This window comes from Mytilus galloprovincialis, chromosome 9, assembly GCF_965363235.1.
Source record: "Mytilus galloprovincialis chromosome 9, xbMytGall1.hap1.1, whole genome shotgun sequence".
In the NCBI taxonomy this organism is placed as follows: domain Eukaryota; kingdom Metazoa; phylum Mollusca; class Bivalvia; order Mytilida; family Mytilidae; genus Mytilus; species Mytilus galloprovincialis.
This window is the reverse complement of record NC_134846.1, coordinates 57807917-57830146: the sequence shown is the minus strand read 5'-3', so window position 1 is coordinate 57830146 and position 22230 is coordinate 57807917. Positions and strand designations below refer to the sequence as shown.

General features: G+C 32.3%; 1 protein-coding gene across 8 annotated transcripts in view; it reads right to left on the bottom strand.

Moving 5' to 3' along the window:
* Positions 1-20742, bottom strand: part of LOC143045408 (protein phosphatase 3 catalytic subunit alpha-like) — a 30548-nt gene extending 9806 nt beyond the window's left edge. For 4 of the 8 annotated variants that reach the window (XM_076217887.1, XM_076217883.1, XM_076217881.1 and 1 more), the window contains exons 1-10: positions 20551-20742; positions 15480-15680; positions 11545-11669; positions 9808-9919; positions 8278-8423; positions 7480-7619; positions 7101-7178; positions 5406-5500; positions 4285-4410; positions 573-650 (exon numbers count right to left, since the gene is read on the bottom strand). In XM_076217887.1, the coding sequence (XP_076074002.1) occupies positions 573-650; positions 4285-4410; positions 5406-5500; positions 7101-7178; positions 7480-7619; positions 8278-8423; positions 9808-9919; positions 11545-11669; positions 15480-15680; positions 20551-20599 (1150 nt within the window). In that variant the 5' untranslated portion in view covers positions 20600-20742. Of the gene's footprint in view, positions 1-121; positions 140-572; positions 651-4284; positions 4411-5405; positions 5501-7100; positions 7179-7479; positions 7620-8277; positions 8424-9807; positions 9920-11544; positions 11670-15479; positions 15681-20550 lie in introns of all 8 variants that reach the window. The other 4 variants (XM_076217886.1, XM_076217888.1, XM_076217885.1 and 1 more) reach the window with 3 other exon arrangements.
* Positions 20743-22230: the final 1488 nt, after the last annotated feature.

Here is a 22230-nt window from a genome sequence, read left to right as displayed (position 1 = left end):
AATGAAGTTAATATGTAAAAAAGTGCAGTAAGTGACAATGATGTGAAACCTTTAACACTGACCCTATTATATGAGCAGGCCCCTTCACTCCTAAAACACTAGCTCAAACAATCAACAATACCTTGTAATAATATTGGCACTGAAATAAACTTTTCTTGTTTCAGATTTTCTCCCTCAATTTTTTTTTCAGAAGCTAGTGTTAACTTACTAATTAAATTCATTAGTATACTATTTGCTGACATAATTAGTTATTAACAACATCCGTAGAACAAGATACTTCTTCGACAATTGACAGAAGCATGTCTTCTGAACATAATGAATTGACTAGTTAATTATGATGTACTGCTATTTTATAATAGTTAAATTTCAAGTATACATGTAAATAAATTGATACAGCAGGTTATTTAAAGCACAGTGTTCTGTATAAATAGATTTATATTGGATTTTCAATAAACTGTCATGTATAAATACATTTTATTTTCTGGTGCAATTTAAAACATTTATACACATATGGACTTTATGTCGCGTACGATAGAACAGTAAATAAAACACAGAGAAGTGTTTAAACTTACCATCTAAGATCTCATCTCCTGCCATTATAAGCTCATCATCTGAGCAAATATTCAATACATTCACTAACATTTCTGTAACTGTAAAACAAAAGTTTTCGAGTTAGATTTGTTTACAAAATATTACTCTGGTTAGAGCTTAAAAGATTGTTATCAGCTGATTTTTGTAGAAAACTGTATGATACCCTTTAATGTAGTTTGGTTGCTGTCATTGATGTTTACCACAACTTTCATTCATATAAATGCGTCATTCTGATTTAAACCTTCATTAATAGCTGCCCTGACAGAAGCTACTTTGAGAAAATGGCTTCCCTGGCAATTGTGACACATGTAGATCTTTATATCTAATATCAATAAAATCTTGTCTGAAGTAATTTATGTCTATTTTTATCCACTTACACCATGGACATAGTTTTGTTAGTTTTATTGAATTAATTTGCCTGAAAAAGAAAAAAAAATTGCCCCTTTTCCACATTAAAATAGATGAAAAGCAAAAGGCTTCAAAGTACTTAATCAAAGCGCTGTAAGCGCTAAAGGCAGTTAACCAAAAACCAAGGCAACCGTTATTATGAAAACTGTTGCAATGTTGCCTCAACATTAAACATTCATATATGAGTACATTCATGTTTATCTAATGATTTATTTATTAAGGCAAATAATTTATATGTTATCAAGGTTTCAAAAGCAATGCATATATCAATGTATATTTTTTATGGTGAGTCTGCAGTGGTACAAGTTCCCAATGATTGCAGTTGTTCTACTTGGTAGTTAACCTTGGTTTTATTTGACTGCTAGAAGTTCAATTTGACTTAGTATGAACATGTAATAGTATGAATGGACTGGTTTCCCTGGAAAGAAAACTGAGTTTGTGTTCTATAGTACAAAAGTTATGAGACACGAATCAGACAAATGTTCACTACAACAGGGATCAAAGGTGAGGTCTGACTGACCTGCCCATAGTAAATGTAAATGATTTGTTATTTTGTCCCATACATATGAGTATATATAATTTAGGGGCGGGGATCTCAACGGTTTTCAAGTTCTCAAACAGGTAAGGGTAGGCAGAGGATTTAGGGGGGCAGGGGGCCCGGCCCCCCTTTTTTGGGAAAAAAATTGGTTGCTTATATAGGGAATCACTGAAGCGTGACTGGAGCGGGCCCCTCTTAGGTCAGTCAGTGGGCTCCACTTATGAAAATTTCTGGATCCGCCACTGGGGGTAGAGTGACCCTAGGGACTTCCCCTACATTTCATTTTATTTGTTATATTGTCCCATACATGAATATATATGGTTTAGGGGTGGGGATCTCATTGGTTTTCAAGTTCTCAAACAGGAGGGGTAGGGTAACCCCAGGGACTCCCCCTATATTTCATTTAATTAGTTATATTGTCCCATACATGAATATATATTGTTTTGGTGTGGGGATCTCGACCGTTTCCAAGTTTTCAAACAGGAGGGTTGGGATGACCACAGGGACTTCCCCTATATTTCATTTGATTTGTTATATTGTCCCATACATGAGTATATATGGTTTAGGGGTAAGGATCTTGACCATTTCCAAGTTCTCAAACAGGAGGGTGAACAGTGACCTCAGGGACTCCCCCTATCTTTCATTTGAATTGTTATATTGTCCCGTACATGAATATATATGGTTAAGGGGTGGCGATCTCAATGGGTTTCAAATTCTCAAACAGGAGGGGGTGGGGTGACCCAAGGGACTCCCCTATATATCATCTGATTTGTTATATTGTCATACATGAATATATATGGTTTAGGGATGGGGATCTCGACCATTTTTAAATTCTAAAACAGGAGGGGTGGGGTGACCCCTAGCGACTCTTCCTATATTTCATTTGATTTTTTATATTGTCAAAAACATGAATATATATGGTTAAGGGGTGTGGATCTCGACCGTTTCCAAGTTCTCAAACAGGAGGGGTGGGGTAACTCCAGGGACTCCCCCTATATTTCATTTTTTATTTATTATATTGTCCTATACTTGAATATATGCAGGGGCGGATTCAGACGGGGGAGGGTTGCAGGCTTGCACCCCCTTAAATTTGCAAAGCATGGGTTGTTCTCAGCTTGATAAAGAATATTCCGATAATTTTACCTAAATTTTTTTTAGCCTCGCTCTGTTCGTCGAAAATTTAAGTTTGCGCCCCTCTTAACCTAAAATCCTAGATCTGCCCCTCATATGGTTTAGGGGTGGGGAGCTGGACCGTTTCCAAGTTATCAAACAGGAGGGGGTAGAGTGGCCCAAAGAATGCCACCTATATATCATATGGTTTACTTACATTAAGGTATATATAATATAGTTGCATTATTTGTGAAAATAAAGAAAGAAACTTTCAGCTACTTTAATTGACCCTTCAAAATTGAGAAAAAACAAATAACCCCTCGAAATTGCAGTAATATGTTTACACTTTAAAAGCATCTCACATGCATTATCACCATTTATCATTTATAAAGAAAATTTAGACTGTGACCATGACCATGTATATTGTTAGATATACTGTTCCATGCTGTCACGTTGTATTGGATTTTTAAATCAAAATTTGTCAAAAAGTAATTTTGAGTTTCTGAATAAAATATTTTTCTGCTTTTTCTTTCTTTTACATATATCTTTTGGTTTACAATACTAGTGTTTATATTCATTTACCATGCATAGATGTATTTTTTACACCTGCTTGGATTTATTTTGAAAATGATCACCAAACCCGGAATTACCCTTATCCGCTTCCGGAATCAGATCCGATTTTGTAAAATTTTGTCTTCACGGCCGCCATTGTTATGTGTTTACAATGTTGTTTACGATTTTACTCGAATTTATACAATATTTGTCGGCGATTTTCTATATAAAGCTAGCGGTTGAACAAAATGAACATCGCCGTCATGAATAATAATGATAAAAATAAGTTTTAGCTCGTTTAATTGGAGACTTTGGTGAACATGGTGAAAAGGTTTGCAAAGTAATTTCTTATTTTCTTTCAAATGGAAGGTGACTACGTACGTCGGTCGTAGCTAAATGTAGAAACCAACTATCCTAGTCGAAATTCCGCTTGCATAAGTGGAAGGTCGCGGACCTCGGACCACCGCTAATTTGAACACCTGCCTCCAAATTGAAAAGCTACGAAAATGTCTTTTTCTAATTTGAAATTGCCGCCAACAGCATGAACAGTTGAACTTATTATATAATAGACTACTGACGTAGTTGTACTACGTATTGATGACAAACAATATTCCTACGACTTTTGTCATTTGGGAAATCTAAACTACTTGTCTTAAGAGATTTTCGGCGATTAAATATTTCATACAATTGTTCTTTGACATCTTAGCTAAAAGCACAAGTCCTAATGAACTACACAAGGATTCTTAAAAAGCACTACTTCCTATGTGTAACTTTAAAACTTTTGGATAAATCGACGATCATTTAAGGTTTTTCTGGTAATTTTTTTTGTAATCCAGAATAAAAAGTATTAAAAAAGTGTTCAATTAGTTATATATAATATAGTAGCAAGCTAGATAATAACAATGGCAAATATTTCAGGATTTATTGGGTAGAACACAAATCTAGGGTGCTCGCATAATGCAGCTTAACTGCATAAAAATCACTTAAGTGACTGCTTTATATAGCAGACAAACAGAGGTATATGGTATATACTGTAAGACTAAAAAATAAATAAATTTGTCTGCATCCTCTTGTCTTGTACAAACCTTTTTCTCCTACGAATGGTAATGACCAGGTAAATACATCCATAAAATTGGGTAACCAGTATGGATGTGGGGAACAATTAAATTGCCTGATGTTCATCACATTATTTTCATATTTCAATATGGCAGCTAAAAAAAAATCAAAAAAATTATATTAAAAAGTTTTGTAAACATGATATCAATAATTATAAAAACATGATCCACATATGATTTTGATATTATGCTGTTCTTGGCATCATTAATGATGTATTCTAATATCTGAGCTTCTTCAAATGCAATTGAGAACTCACCTGCGATATAATATGAATATATTGGTATATCAGCTGGTAGACAATGTCATGATTGTTCTGGCTGTTCCAATATTACTCCTTTATTGTATGCTATTTATGAATGAATCACTTTGGGTTAGATGGTGTAAATGACAGCATTAAACAATGACGTAATAATGTAAGCATTCTACAGGAAAACGCATGAAAGTTCAGACTGAATGTCTTAAAATCTTGAAAACATGAGCAAACAATAAGAATTTTTTGAAAGCCAATTTTTCTTAAATTAAGTTATGATAATCATTCAACTTTTTCAAACCTGTCATAGTATGTTATTGTAAATGGTTTAAGCATGTCATTCTTCTGTTTTCTTTGTTCTTTACATCAATATTAAAAGTGTGTTCAATAATAGCAAATATTTACTTAATGGTTATCTTATTGTATTTTGCCTGTATGTGGACATTAGAATGGCATTGTATCCTATTATAAATATTCAGTTCTCATTCAGGGGTTTCATTATCTTTCATGTTGACTGGTACTTTCCACGTTTCTAGGTGGTACTTTTCAATTTATTCCATGAATATCTTATATAAAAATTTCTACATTTAGGCGGTACTTGTCAATAGCATAGGAGGGTAAAAGTACCGGGTACCGCCTCTTAATGAATGGCCTGCTCATTTCTTCTGTTTTCAGTGTTGGTTATCACGTTAGAATTCAACTTCATAATGCAGTGCTTCTGTACCACAACACACCAATTTTCATTTTATATAAATAGAATTATGCATTTTCTACTGCAGAGAATATGTTACATCTGTTTCTATATATAAGCATCTGGTACATCCAATAAACAATTCTTACCTTTATTATTATAAACATCTAAATAATTAGGTGCTGAAAATATCGTAATTAATGAAGGAAAGCCTGTGGTTTGACTTTTTCTATACATTCTGTACCTGTAATAGATTAGAAGGATGATTTATGATAGCTGATAATATTTATGACCAATTTGTCAATAACAAGCTTATACACAGAAAAACACATTTTTTTTCTTATTCATTTTTAAAATTATTAATGACTGTTTGTCTACAATATTTGAAGAAAATATGTTAAGATGAACTTGTATCAAGATATGGATATTTTGGGACCGACTTAATTCTTACTACACTATACAATTTAAGACTCATGTTTAGAACTATTGATTTTCCCAAATAACAGTATTGTGACCAATACTTTCTATGCAGCCAATGAAGATTAGAAAATGAAATACTTCAAGGGATTACTACCAAACGTGCAAATAGAAAGGTGTTGAGAGCTCACAAATTCAACTTTTCCCTGTCGTATACAATATGTGCATTCCTAAAGCCTTGGTCACACCGTAACAGATAGCTCCAACGGATGCCTACGGAAAACTTTTTTCAATCCATTCATGTCCGTTTAGTGTATGTTTTATCTGTCGTAGCCTGTTCTGTCCGTAGGAAAATTTTGAGCATGTTCTAAACTTTAAATTGACTTCCAACGGATGAAGTGTCTGTTGAACATCTGGTAGCCATCAGTTTTGGACGGTACTTGTCTGTTTTGAATCCGTTACACATCTGTTGAAGGTCTGGTAGACAAATTCACCAACAGACTTCTACCAGACCTTTAACATGTAAAACGGATGTTGAACGAATGTGAAATGGACTTTTACCAGACTTATAACGGATAATGAAAGGATCTGAAACGGATAAATGCCAATTGAGAATTTCCCGTCAGAAATGCCAGTTATTAGTATGTCAGATTTCTTGAATGTCATGAATTCTTATTATTTATAATTGATCTTTGAGTAAGGCCACATCTTCACTATCAAGCAGTTCTTATTCAGGCCAGACACTACCCTTTGGCGGCATTTTTAAGAACAACCAAAACCAGTTGCACAGAAATTTGAATATTTATGCAATTTAGTATTATTATTGTGGCCTTTAATTTTTCCATACATCTTGTTCATCTGTTTTACTAGTACGCCTCCGTTAGGTGTCCGTTTTATGAGGTACTCGTCCGTTGGATGTATGTTTGACATCCATTCTGTAAGGTATGTTTCCGTTTCTCGTACATTGCATATCCAGTGTGTGTTCGTTTTGCATTCGTTACGCGTCTGTTTTATTTGGTAAGTACATCAAAGGACTTCCAATGGATAACAATTTTGTCAACTGACAACTTTTATTTTCATCTGTTAGGCCTCAATTCGTGCTATTTGGTAAGGTGTGACCACAGCTAATAGCCAAGTGCGAGTAGTCCAATGGTTGTCATTTTCCTCCAATTTATCACTTGCATCTTATGTCATTAAGGAGATATCTTTAAAGCTTGGCCTTGGTAACACATTAAAGTTAGAGACACTTATTGAATTTAATTATTGAAGAGATGCCAAGGAAGTAAGTGAACCGAATCTGTATTGGAAACATCAAAGGACTTTGCCTTCTTATTTTGTGGTTCATTAGTTAAGTAGTTTGCATAAGAAAATTTAATTTGGACCTTTAAATGTTAAACTATGATCCTTCTACAAGGTTGTAAACTCACCCAGCATCTTGCGCTTCATGAGCTCGTATAATTGATAATAGATTATTCTGCTGTAAAAAATCACAACATGCTGCATAGCTGAAAATCAAAATAAATTCTTTATGATATTCATTATTAAATTTTACCTGTACCAAACCTTTCAGATTGATAAACTCATCAAAATTTTACATGATTAATTTAGTTTTTTGAAAAAGGTTTTCTTGTGAATTAACAAATAAATATATATCAACATCAAAATTGTTTGGATTACCTTTTAACCTTACTGATTTGGCTAACATACAACAAAGTAGTCACTTATGTTTACAACATTTAAAATGATTAAAATGTTAAAAATTTCAAAGGAATTCATTATCTTATTTGCTTCAATTTAAATATTCACCTGTAAAAATATGAGCAACCCCTGACACTATTATGAGTAAAGTGCTCTGTTGTCTTTTCTGTTCCGAAATCTTCTAATGGATCTGACCATAAAAGATCACACATTGGACCAAATGCTGGAGGTTCTTTAAATCTGTCCAACTGATAATGTAAAACATAACTTATAAATCGTTAAAATAAACAACTCTCAGCCCAATTCATGAAGACTGAATATATCTAAAAAGCTTTCGTTTTGACATTTATTGACATGAAAAATATAATTCTTCCACATAACTTTTTTCACTTCCTTATCTTATCAGAGAAGAAACGGTTCCAACCCTAAACAAATATTTTTGTGTGGCCATTGTATTGCATGTATTATACTGATTTAGATTATGGAACCAGCATTTTTCATACTCTTACATGTAAACAAGGACATCATTGATAGTATGACACAAATGGTAAAAGCTATATAATCAATGACTTTATACACTGTTATAGAGGATTGCAGACAATAAGTTGTTTGTTCTGTTTTGTAAAAAGTAGAATGGGTATAGATAAATAAAGAATGATTTTACTTTGTAAGTATCAATAAAGGACCAGAATTTAAAAGGGTTTTTTTTTTATATCTGGACTAAGCGAAAGTTTCTTTGACTGGTACAGATAAATAAAGAATGACTTTACTTTGCAAGTATCGATAAAGGACCAGAATCTTAAATTTTTTTTTTATATCTGAACTGAGCGAAAGTTTGTTTGACTCCTGCCTATGTTTGACATCCTTTTGAAATGACTAAGGAAGGAAGATCAATCTTATGCCTACTTTTCTGATATCATCCAATGTATGAACTTCTGGTGATAATCCACCATGCACACATAAAAACTGTTGATTCATTAAAGCTGATAATGGTAAACAATCAAAGGCTTCCATACATGCATCATATACTTTTTCGGTATACTTTATTTTACCTAAAAAAGAAAATCAATAACTAACTGAAATGTAAATCAAGTATTTCAGTATTGCCAGACATATTTCAGCTATCAAGACTTTCCTTTCAAGTATACAATTTAAATTTCTGTTACAAAAAAAGCAAGTCCTTTGTCTAAAGCTTAAATATGTTATTTTTTTTTTTTTTGATTAGGTGAATAAATGACTTAAATATTAAAGTAACACAGGGGATATTTTGAACATCATGTCAACACGAGTTACTATACTATAATTCATAAACAACAATTTAGTAGTGTTAAAGGAACCTCCCAAACAAACATGTTTACAATTGAACAACAGATAGATATTCTGACAGATTACTTCCATAGCCTATTTCTCTCAATCACAATACTGCAGGGGGGACATTTATATGTACAATTGGAAGATTAACAAGTTATATGTCTTATCCTGAAACATTCTGTTGTATGTTTGTAAGCAGCTTTTTCATGATCAGTTCTATACAAGTTATCAACAATAGATGTCCCCATTGCAATATAATGAATGTAGCTTTATCAATAGATCTATTAACACCTTCTATATAACATATATTTTATGTGTGGTTGTAATTAATACTCTTTTCACCTGGAACAATTGACATTTAAACAGAGACAAAATCAATACATGTTTGTTTTGCTGTACAGTGTATTGAGACTAAGTTCTGTCAGATACTATATCAATATGTATCATATACAGACAGGTCATGTCTGATGATCAATTGTTCACACTTATGATTATAACTAGTATAGATCCACTTAATCAATTTAATAAAGCTAGGTATTTTTACCCTGTGATGTAATTAGCTGAAACTGCAATATAATCTCACTCTTGTAAACAATCAAACTTAATGCAAAGATATATGCTGTATTTACTTTGCAGATAAATCACACATTGAAAACATGTCAATTTTCAATTAGAGGCTCCTGAAAGCCGTTATTTTTAATTTTTTAAATATTTTATTACTAAGCACACATGTAATTTTTGGCCAAGAGTAGACAGCTAAGAGGGTTTCTTGACAGGGTCATCAGATATAAAATTAAAGTTAACTCCCTTAAAAGACTTAATTTGATTTCAGCAGACCCAGTGATTTTATAAAAGACTTATGGAAAGGAATGATACCAAATTTAAGTATCTGTTATATTAAGTGTATATTCATTGTAAAGCTTTTGGTAATAATTTCCAGTATAACATGTAATGTAATATACAGATGCAACACTCCAGAAAATGTGTAAAGAACACTGATCTATTCACTTAAATGCATGTTGATCAAATGTTGAGATTTGATTGGTTACTAAATGAATATTATGTACATGTATACCGATGTAATATGTTTTATGATGAATCTAACAATATTCTGTATATACTTACATTCTTGTTTAAATGTGAAGTATTCAGTAAGGTGCCGACACTCATGATTTCCTCGTAGCAAGAAAAATGTGCTTGGATATAAGATCTTTAAAGCCCATAAGTACAATACACACTGAAAATAGAAATCAGATGAAAATTGTTTAAAAAGATGTCTGGTAGGTTTCAATTTTCAGCCACAGTAAATATATTCATATCTTTAGACTGTTTTAGGGGGGGGGGGGCTTTTATTTATTGAATGATTACTTTCCTTTAACCTTTGCAGTCTCGTTTAATATTGTACATGATGTTTTTTTATGTCAGGTTATGTATTATAAGTTGGTTCTTAACTTCTTACTACCACGGATGGTAACAGTATGTACCAAAAAAAAATTCAGGAGTGTAATGCTTTTAGTGTGAAATTCACAAGAAAGCATGTGCATTCATTTATAATGATAAACAATAAATAAGTGCAGATACAGTAGTACCAAACACTTTCTCTCATCAAACTACTTTAAATTGACTATAAGTTGTTCAATTTTTCCATCCATTTACATTTTTATTAACAGCATATATACATGATATAAGGTAAGTCAAATAATTTTGTAAAAAAAATAAACTGTAAGTCAATCTATTGCTAGAAAATGTCTTTGAAGGTGACATAACATGTTTATCCACATCTTTCATGTTTTATATTTTTTGTCAAGTATCACAGCATGATTCCACAGGTGAATCCAGATGACCCTAAAGTTCAATTTCTGAATACCATGGTTAAAATTAGACTAGCCAAGTTTGCCAGGAGTGTGTGTTTGGTGTCAAGCTATTATAAACAGTTAGTGAGTTACATTTTTCACATATTTGACACAAACATTACAAGAGGACTCCACAGGTGAATCCAGATGACCCTAAAGTTCAATTTCTGAATACCATGGTTAAAATTAGACTAGCCAAGTTTGCCAGGAGTGTGTGTTTGGTGTCAAGCTATTATAAACAGTTAGTGAGTTACATTTTTCACATATTTGACACAAACATTACAAGAGGACCAAGCAATAAAACAAGTGATCCACAAGTCAGTATGTGTTGCTTCTGCTTCATGGTTCAGTGGTTAACACCAAATGAATCACAAGACAGTAATTAGGTAGGACCTTGAAAAATCTTGTATAAATAACCACACTTTCAGTTTACTATTCACATACAAAGAAAAAGCCACAAGTGAACAGCAACATGTCAAAGCTTTGAATGAAATCAGATTAGACAACTTGATTAGCCAATTAGATCAAACCATTTGCATCTTCCTGACAACATAGTGGGAGACTGCCTTCAAACTATTGATTTTTTTTCAACTTACCACCAGAAATTTTATGATCCTGACGTTAACATCTTTTTCACTTTCAGTTCAATAAAATATTAGCATATTTCCCCCAGAATTTATAAAATCTTTTAATCCAATTCATCCAGGATGATAAATGGCATTTTCAGTTACTTTTTCACAGCTAGTTCTCTCCCATAAGATATTATTAGCAATGGTAAAAGACCTTGAAAGAAATCAATGTTAAGAAAATAAAAACCTGTTGCAAGAGAGATATCCAATGCACCCATCGCAGTCGGATATTTATGAGGAAAGACATCACTTACAAAAATGTACTACAAGTCCATATTAATACTAGCTAATACCTAAAAAGGCTGCTATTCAATATTTATGAGGAATTAATTTTCATGCTGATGAGAATACATTCAAAAACAACTTTTCACTCCACTTACCTCTATACTAAAATATCCTCTGTCTACATAATCTCCCAGGAAGAGGTAGCGAGTTGTAGCAGGAGGACCACCCACTTCAAAAAGTTTCATCAAGTCATAAAACTGACCATGTATATCACCACAAACTTAAAGTAGAAAGAATATATATATACATATGTTGTATAAGTAAAAATTAATTTGTTACACACTAGTAGTGACTAGACAATTTCAGTTATATACTCCAATGTCAGTGAAATCACAATGTCATGGTCATATTGCTGCTTTTTAATCAGATTAAAAAAAACGGATATCTGATATAAATATGAATGATCCTACAACTTAGTACAAGTACATCTGTTTTAACAAATTGATACATCTTTTTTAGAATGATGTAATGAAAATATGCTGCATTAAGTGTTCAGAAGGCGAGCAGTTGTACGCTATACATATTTAATGATGAAGTGTTCAATCTTTCCCGTCTTCTTGAAATATCCCTTTCCTCCATAATGACGCCTTTTGACGCCACCCCCTTACTCCATAATGACGCCTTTTGACACCTGTGTAGTACCTCAGTTGAAACACTTTGACTACAAAGTGTCTGCAGTTGACTTAATAAAATTTGTATCCAATATGAAAAGGAATATGATGGGAATATCCGACTTAAATTTATTTGATGAAATAGTTGTTTTTCGCAATGCCTTAATACTTTAAAGCATATGTTCAGCATTTTATAAAAAAAATCCTATGCGAATCAAGTATGCAAAAAAAAAATTTCAATGGAGGAAAGGGTTAAGAGACAGATACATACAGTATGACAATATAAGATTTATAAGTTGGTGCACAAGTCTTAATTCCAAAACTTAGGTGAAACAAACAATTTTGGTTAACTTATTAAGAAAACTTCAACTATATTATCTAATTCAATCAATGATTATCATGATTATATTATCCCTTTCAGTTCTTACTGTCTCGTCTTATGAATTGCATTGAATTCAAAGCCCTTAATTTAAAACTGTAGAACATTTGTTACACCAAAAAAGCTTATACTTAGTGACTGGATGGACTGGTTATCATTTTTGTATTTTTTTTCTTTTAAAATATTGCTCTGATAATAATATATTGAGATTTCGAAAAGACTTCAATGATAACATTGAAACACACCTGCAGAGTGTAGTTGTCAATATATATTGATATCCTATTTTTTGGCTGATATTTCAGTGTTTAACCTTCATGACCTTACCATGAAAAGTTCAAAGCATTGCAAATTATTATTGGTGTCATTTTTATTGAATGAAAACATATTAAAGCACTGGTGTATAAAAATTTGATCTTAAAAACTAGCATGCTGTTTCTTTAACAGTTGGAGCCAAATTAAATGTAAAAAAATTCTACTTTTTTTTGGTTAAAAAATTAGAATGAAGAGAAAGAAAATAACATTCAGATTTATTCCTTTTTGTTTCTTTGGATGTTTATGATTTGTAACAAACAAGCATATTACTTCAATCTATAAAATATGCTAATGAGGTATTAAAACAATTACTTTCATGTTCATCAGAAGTAAGCACATTAACAAAGTTATGAATTTCTTGTCAGTATGCCATAATTGTCTTTCAACTGTATTTTGTACATTGTACATGTATGAAAAGCAATACAGCCCTTTTCAAGGCTTAGCTACTTGGGTAAATAATTTAAATGCCCCTTTTTGCTGCATTTGATGAACTTTGTATAAACCTTATTGCCAAATGTTAATACTAATAGAGTGAAATAGATTACTACAAAGAATAATTTTGGTCCTACTAGTTTTACACTAAATCTATCAACACAAGGTTATTCTTGATTGGCATCCCAAGTTAGTTCAGTGGGGCATGGTGAAGATGTCTGCTAAAGTAATCACACTTCTATTACAGAAACAAGTATGTTGTCAGTATCAATTCCATCTATCTGTTAGAGCAAGAAGACTGCACACTTTATAGATGTGTGCTGTCAATGATTTTCCAATATCAAGGTCATAATCAGATCAATTTTCACTTAATTACCATCGAACAGAATTAAGCTTATCAATAACTTCCAATCACTTGCGAAATGTTATTCACCTATTATCTGTTACAGGTAATGCTGACAGACATATAAAATATGATTTTAATACAATAGATATGTACTTAGTAATATTACAAGATTATTTATAAATGTTCCCTTCAGTTTCATTACGTTAATCTTTACTGTATGAAATAAGCAACAACACTGTCTTCAACATAATGCAGGATATATATATATATATTCAAATAAGGTTACATTATTTAGCTTCCTTTAGTAATTCATATAAAATTGCTTGAGCTTTCTTATTACAGAAAGCAACTTTTAAAGGTTACATTTGTAGTATAGCAGATTAAATTAATTAATTTTTTACATTTGGTAACACACTGAAGGAGAGATTCTGCTGGCAGTAGTCATTATCTAATTACTGTCATAAGGCTTTCTCATATAAGAATGTGACCTCTTAAATCTTTCTTTGATGATCCTTTAACATTTTCATTCAACAGTCAACCCTTCATTTTACCATGAACTTGTCATGCATTATGATTTGACAGAAAATCAATAATCAGCTGATTACAAAAAGGTACCAGCAATAATAATGGTGTTAAAATTTTATAGTTTAAACACATTTTGTGGTCAAAAGTATCAACACTTCACTTAAAGATGTGTTTTTACAACTTTTTGTTGATAATTGTTTAAAGAGGGTTCTTCATAATTGCTTTGGCTGCCTGTTTAAAATATATTGAAGGTTAAACTTTAAACTTAAAATTTAGCTCTGGGTATTGTATTTTGATCATAAGAATAGCTCCTGTCCAAATTCTCTTCAAATTCAATAAGTTGTGACAAAAAAGATATTGATAATTGAAAAACTTTAACATCTGTCTACATCTAAATATGAAGTCCATTTATCAGTGAGTAGAATATATGGGAAAAATGAAAATAAATATTTTCATAAAATTCCATGAAGGCTTGATGAAGTTATTGATGTCTAGAAAAAGTGAACCAAAGACTAACCCTAAATGCTGATCATCATATCAACAGAATCTAGGTGTTTAAACATATATAAATATGAATTTATGAACATGTAGTAACATGTGTACTAAGTTTTAATTTTATTGGACTTTAACGTCATCAAAAACTACGCTAGAACAAAACTTTAACCTGAAGTGGGAATCATTTTTAGGTTAAAAGTGGGAATCATTTTCTATGTTCAGTGACCATGAAATTGGGGTAAAAACTCTAATTTAATACACTGAAAAACATAAAACCACTATAAAGTGGAGCATAAAAAGATTGAAAGAAGATCTATCAATCAATTTTTTTTTAAATTCTAGCTTTAAATATCCTAACCTATTTATATGTAAAGGGTGTGCCAATGCCCCTCTCAGATTGTATTGGTCCATCAGCAATGACTTATTACTTTTTTTTAGTTTATATTTCTTAAAAGCTTTCATAAATTACCTACAAGAAATGTAGACATGAATTTGCAAATCATTGTTGTTTATCATATCATTTCTATTTCCAAGGAGCATAACTCTTCTTTAAAAATCTTCCAAAACCTTGTTGATATAATAAATTTTTAAAATGAAGGGTCACTAGAAATAAATAGCTTAGTGAGAACCTAGACTATATCAAAGTTGACTTCAAATTGTGTAAGGCAACTTAAACTTTGCAATTCAACTTATAAGTCACCAAGTCCTTTTGAGACTGGAGAACAGGAAAAATCAAGTATGCGCCAACTAATAATCTACTGCGTTGTTTCAACCCTTTTAGAAAATAAGAATGGGACATTTCAATAAATTTTGTGCCAATAGCGTATGTAGTCCATAATAGATCGCTGCTAGGGATTTTTTTTGATTTCTAACCCTGCATGGATACAACAAGCATCTTCTTTCACTAATAAACATAAATATTGTAGTTACCTGTGACTGGTGCTTCTATGTCTATCATTGTTTTTTCCTGCCTCAACAAGGAAGCTCCTCTGTTGATTAATTTAAGTGCAACCTCTTCCTGTAATCTTCCTTCCAAAATAAAATGCTGTTTGAGAACATCTGGTCTTGGTTTATCTTTACTGTCGAACACTTCACTATCTGACAATCTGTGACTTGGTGGAAAGGGAACACCTAAAAATCAAAATAAATCAAATCTGACTTGACAACAATGTTTATTATACCTCAGTTATCATTTTCTATATAAAATAAGTACACAATATTTTCACTATTTTTCAAATTACAAGCTTTGAACTATTGGACCGGTAAAAAATTTCCAACTAAAGTCTATTGGACCTGTGTTTCACACCGCAAGGGTCATTATATTTCGTGGAATTTTAAATGTCGACAGCTGTTACGCGATTGGAGGATTTTGAAAGTAACGCAGGAGTAACGACGTCGTGTTTTACCTTTGTATCTAGTATAGGTTTGACATCAGTGCAAGACATAGCCTTAGCATTTGAAAACATCTGAAGTAAACGTTATGGCTAATTTTCTTTTTTTTAAATATTACGATAGTTGATTTATCACCGCCATTTATTGTCTGTTGTTTGTTTCCATATAATAAAACACTTACTGACTGGATATTTTAGGAATAGCAAGTTTATTGTCCCTTGGATACAACTATTGCCCTCAACTACAGTGTTCTCCCCAGGATTTTTTTAAGGCGCAAAATTCAAGGGTGCGTAACTCCTTTTTTATAGTGATCTTTTGTGATCTGAATCAATCAGTTATTAATCATAACATGCAATATTGCTTTGTGTTGTGTGTTTGGTTGGGATTATGAAAAGTAATTATAACATCTGCTTATACTGACAGCTGAGTGTAGAGGGAGGTGTATTCCCCTTTTCATTAGAAGTCATTGATCTGAAAAAAAGCCTTCTACTTCCATCATGTCTTTTGCTTAGAATTCACCCTTTGTTATTTGCAGAGAACATGTTCATTCAGAATTAATAAAATCGAATATGGTTGAGATAGTTGGTATACAACTTTTTAAAACAAAAATATTTTAATGAACAGCTGACAAGTTTCCGTAGTTTGACATTTATTTACGCTTCCGTGTGCATTATTTTTAAAACGTATCTTTTGCAGGTAAATATAAACCAAACTTCGTTAAAGTTAAGACCATTGAAATTATTTACTAGTCACTAATACAGAAGCCGCGGCGATTCCGTACCCGTGTTGATTGTCACATATAACGTTCCCGACACACGGACTCACGATCAATGTTCAATGATCATTTTATTTCTAATAATATGACAGTTTGAAACGAATTTACCTTGCAAGCAACATTTTTCACTTTCAATTAAAATAAATCACTTCTCGTTATCTTTAATCAAAGTTTATTTTAATTTTTTCAACTACAAATACTCTCATTCATAATTTTCATCGTAAATATCTTCAGCAATGTGTATTCAAATCTATCACGTGTATTGAACATGTTCATTGGTCATGTTTAAATAGATTCTTCTTCTCAACCAATGAAAAAAATTGTTATTTCAATGGTCAAGTAATCACACACACGATGCTTAAAATATAAATAAATACAATGTATTTGCGATCTATTTCTTCAATTTCTGCACTGAAGTTTTTATTTTTTTTAATTTTCTTCTGAAAATATCTATCTTCTTGATGATCATTTACGCTATTACATGATAACATAGTCCGATAAGGCTGAGATAAGCGTGGCTCAGGTAAAACTATATTATCAGATATTGCGTAACACTGACCGACCTCTCAGCAGTGCTCAGCGGTGATCAGCAACTTGACAATTTTAACCAACATTTATTATGAAAATGTGAAAATTAACACGCTGCGGAATCAAGTAGTAAGGGACAGCGGCCAATTAAGACGCTGCGGGATTAACGAAAATATTATGAAGGTGCTGCGGCACCGCAGCGTCATATCGGCCTGGGGAGAACACTGAACTATGCCTCAGGACAATAGTTGCTCCTCAGGACAATTAACTTACTATTCCACTTATACCCAGTCAATAAGTATACAATAGAACATGTACAAATGTACAGAACTTCCTATTATATCTTTGAGGAATAAAAGGCAAAATTAGTTGAGGACTTATTCCTTCCCTAATAAGGCCAAAAAAAAAAATAGGTGTGTTTCCTGTTGCATGCCCCAAAAAATTAGGGTCGGTAGGTAGGTATTTTTTTTTTTTTGTTCTTTAATCCAAAGTCATGATACTGATTGAATATATCAATAAAGGTGGTAGAATTAGAAAATGGGGCTATTATACTTTTTTTCTCGTTCCTGTGTGGACACTCATCGATTGTTATTGATAACACACTTTGACTGATGGCCATAGCAGAAGCCATGCCGTTGTTTGACTTCAATCTGTATCACACAAATGCTTACTGTATTAAAATTTTATTTGAAATCAAACGTTTAAAAGATGCCATTCAAAGGCTATACTAAACAAAAACCGTTTCCGGAAAAAAACGAAAAAAATCCGGATTTTTTTTTTTTTTTTTTATTCCGGGAAAAAAAAGTTAGGGTCGGTCGGGCGACCGGAAACACACCTATTTTTTTTTTTGGCCTAAATTATACCAGTCAGTATTCATTGGTTCTATCAGGTGATTATCAAAAATGCAGTTTCACTCTTATTGATGTTGTGTAAGCTTAAAGTACTAAGGAAACTTTGGCTAGTCCCTCCTAAAATCACTGGGGTAAATGTGATCTCCGTAACTGCAGTTACGTATATCCAAAGATGGCGGACAATGTTTCTGGTCAATTTTTCTTTTGTCAATTTTGTAATAATAATGTACAGTATTATTCTTTGGTATTTCATGTCTTTTTTAAAAGTAATTCTAAATTTGAAACTGAAATACTAAATGTTTTATTCATAATTCAACCACTGAAATGGAGAAAACAGCCATCTAAAATATCTTGATGATATGGGTAACTGAAGTAAATAAATTGTCAATGAGATACGTAACTGCAAATATTGATATCCATAACTGATTTTATTTCTACACAATTCAATCATGTTTGAACAGAAATAAATGTCTCCGGTTATTTAAAGTGTGATAAACATGAATAAGAATTGTTCTTCGAAGTCTTTAAAATTATTATGTGAAAATATTGAGCAGGCTTCCAATTCTGTATTTCTATATAGTCAGCAGCAAGATGAAATATTAAGAAAAATTGAGAACGGACAGTCTTTTAGCAAATGAAAAAAATCTAAAACCTCTAACACACTAAACGAATTGATAACATCTGTATTCTTGATTTGGTACAAGCATTACCTTATGTAGAAACTGGTAGATTATACCTGACATTATTATAGATAGCTAAGTCTCTCACTTGTATGAGAGTCACTGATTCTCAGACTCACATAGAATTCCATTATATTAAAAACAATTATTGGGTAAAGCAAACAGTCAAAATATCAAAATTTGGGGTACAATGTATCACAGTCAACATTATTTTAACATCTGAATGCCTAGAAAACAAAATTTAAAACTATTTCAACAGAGAAACACAAAATGTGTTATATTATACAAATGTCCGGAATATATGACCGTTTTGGAAGCCCTGCTTTAGAGCTATTTCTAAAAATATTTTATCCATACAATAACGTCTGAATAAATGGTGAGTTAGAAATTTTAGACACTCGCCCAAGCTGGCAAGTGGGATTTCAATTTGGCGAGTTGTAAATAAAATCTGTTCTCCAATTTTGCGAGTTCCAAGAAAAAAAGGTTTCACACACTGCATTAAATGGGTGCCAATTTGACCAGGTGCCAAGTTGACTTTTTCTATGGGTGCAGTCTGCACGGTTAGCCACTAGTCCGATGCCCCAGACTAGTAAAATTTCATTCGGACTATTAAGTTTTTGCAAAACTTTGTTTGGATTAATAAGAAAAATGTCAGAATATTGGTATTCGGACTAGTATTTGAAAAAGTTTTTGGTGCAGACTGTATTAGAGTGAAGATTTGACTTGTACCAAAAACCTCATCTCTATACATGTTTTCCCACAATACACCTTATATAAATCACTAATCCTGGCTGACCCGGAGTCAGATATTTTGTATTGTGCCATCAAAATTTTACGGGAACCTGTGTGATGTCAAATTAATGGTTGACAAATAGCAATAAGGTGTATTACAGGTCATCACAAAAGTTCCCTAAATTTGACCTCGCAATACAAAATATATGTTGACACAATGCACTGATTGATGTATGATGTCAATAGTTCAAGGGGGACATATTCTCGAGTCAACAGGGCCAGATTTCCTAATACACCTTATCGCTATTTGTCTGTCATTACTGGATATCACACAGGTTCCCGTAAAACAAAATATCTGACTCCACAATGGAAAAGGGATTGTTGTATGCTTCAAAAGTTCAAGCGACTGGGTCAGCCGGGATAAGCGATAAGGTGTATAGCTATAAAGGTCCATCTGACAATCCTGCACATTCCCTTATTTATAAAAATACTGTATATACAACATACAACACAATAACTACAGTTATCTACAATATATTTAAGTAAAAGTGTGTTTGTACATGTAGGAATGCAAGGAGAACAATAAGGAGGGCTTTTGAATGTAGTGTAAACAATCCTCAGCTGACCAAAAAAGAAATTCTATAAATAGCAACAATGAATGGCCTTATACTGTTTAGAAAAATATCAACATCAAATGTATAGTGAAGAAAACATTAATAAAGTCCCTTAACGTAAGTCGTTCATAAATGAGCAGAAAGGAATGGGATTATGATGATGTCTCCCTTTAAATTTATGCAGCAACGGAAAAGAATCTCTGCAGACGTCAGTATTCAGATTATTCGACGTGCAGTCTTTATGCAGAAACGCTTGATGACCAAAATATGTAAGCACATAGAAAATTTAGTATAATGAATTGTTAAAGAATCAGGACTGCCAAAATTACCATCCGTAAACGGAAAAGTATCACTTGCAGTCATGGCCGACAGGCAATATGGCGGACATAAATATTGTTGTGTATTGAACGGAGATAGCCATTGACTTACCCTTTACTATTCTTTCCTTTGTAGACAACTTAGGATCTGTGGAAGCCATCCTGGGGCTTTATAGAGGTGATAACGTTAAAATGTGCCTTAGATGGCACTTATTTTTGTCGATATGCCCCGATTCAATAATAGTAAACAATTCTTATCAAGATGGCGTTAACGACATCTTATTTGCATACAAAATACTATGCTGCGCATTTATTTGCGCAACCTTGCCAACGCCCGGTGTCAATGTTGCAAAAGTATGGCGAGCTGGATTAACAAATCTATTTATATACAGAGAATATGTTTTTAACCGATTCATATTAATAAAATGTGTATTTAAACGACAGAAACTTAATAAGTATGCGATATTAGAGACGGATTTATATATTTTTTTCCACACTTGTTTCCGAATCCCATAGTTGACATAGTTGAAGTTCATGTAACATGATTGTATAAATAATTACTACTTTATTCTTTAAATTTTTCATTAATAAATACTGTTTAAACTTAACTAAGTATGCGATACTAGCCCTTAGTACTAGCTATACTCATTTTGGCTTCTTAATTTGATCAAGGATTTGTATAGTGGATCAAATGTTTACTGAAATTTCTAGATCATTCCAGTATTGCCCCCAGTTTTAACTCAATAAGTAAAAAAAAAAACAAATTTGATTTTATATTTTCTTGTGAAGATAGTGATATTTTACTTATCATTGTTAATGATATAAGTGAAATGTATAATGAGAGAAACAATTGTAATGCTAATATGTGAATTGTGTGTGATTGAAATGTATAATGAGAGAAACAATTATAATGCTAATATGTGAATTGTGTCTTATAATGTTATAATATTTTAATTGTTAATTCTATAGAGGAGGCATGCTGTCAAAAATAGTATTATAACTAATATTAAAAATCTTTTTCTTTTTTTTTCAATTCTACATTTTTGTAGTGCTGTCTGTCTGTCTGTCTGTCTGTAATGCTAATATGTGAATTGTGTGTGATTGAAATGTATAATGAGAGAAACAATTATAATGCTAATATGTGAATTGTGTCTTATAATGTTATAATATTTTAATTGTTAATTCTATAGAGGAGCATGCTGTCAAAAATAGTATTATAACTAATATTAAAAATCTTTTTCTTTTTTTTTCAATTCTACATTTTTGTCTGTCTGTCTGTCTGTCTGTCTGTCTGTCTGTCTGTCTGTCTGTCTGTCTGTCTGTCTGTCTGTCTGTCTGTCTGTCTGTCTGTCTGTCTGTCTGTCTGTCTGTCTGTCTGTCTGTCTGTCTGTCTGTCTGTCTGTCTGTCTGTCTGTCTGTCTGTCTGTCTGTCTGTCTGTCTGTCTGTCTGTCTGTCTGTCTGTCTGTCTGTCTGTCTGTCTGTCTGTCTGTCTGTCTGTCTGTCTGTCTGTCTGTCTGTCTGTCTGGTCTGTCTGTCTGTCTGTCTGTCTGTCTGTCTGTCTGTCTGTCTGTCTGTTTGTTTGTTTGTTTGTTTGTTGTGTTGTGTTTTGATTTTATATTGTTTTGTTTTGGTAACGTTACAATCCTATTGTTTTGATTTTAAACTAATAAAATTCTTATTCTTATTCTTATTCTATACAAATCCTTGATTTGATTGAAAAAACATCTTTGACAGATGAAAATTACTGACCTATCATAGTTTAACTTTGGTCAAATTCAGTGGCAACCCATT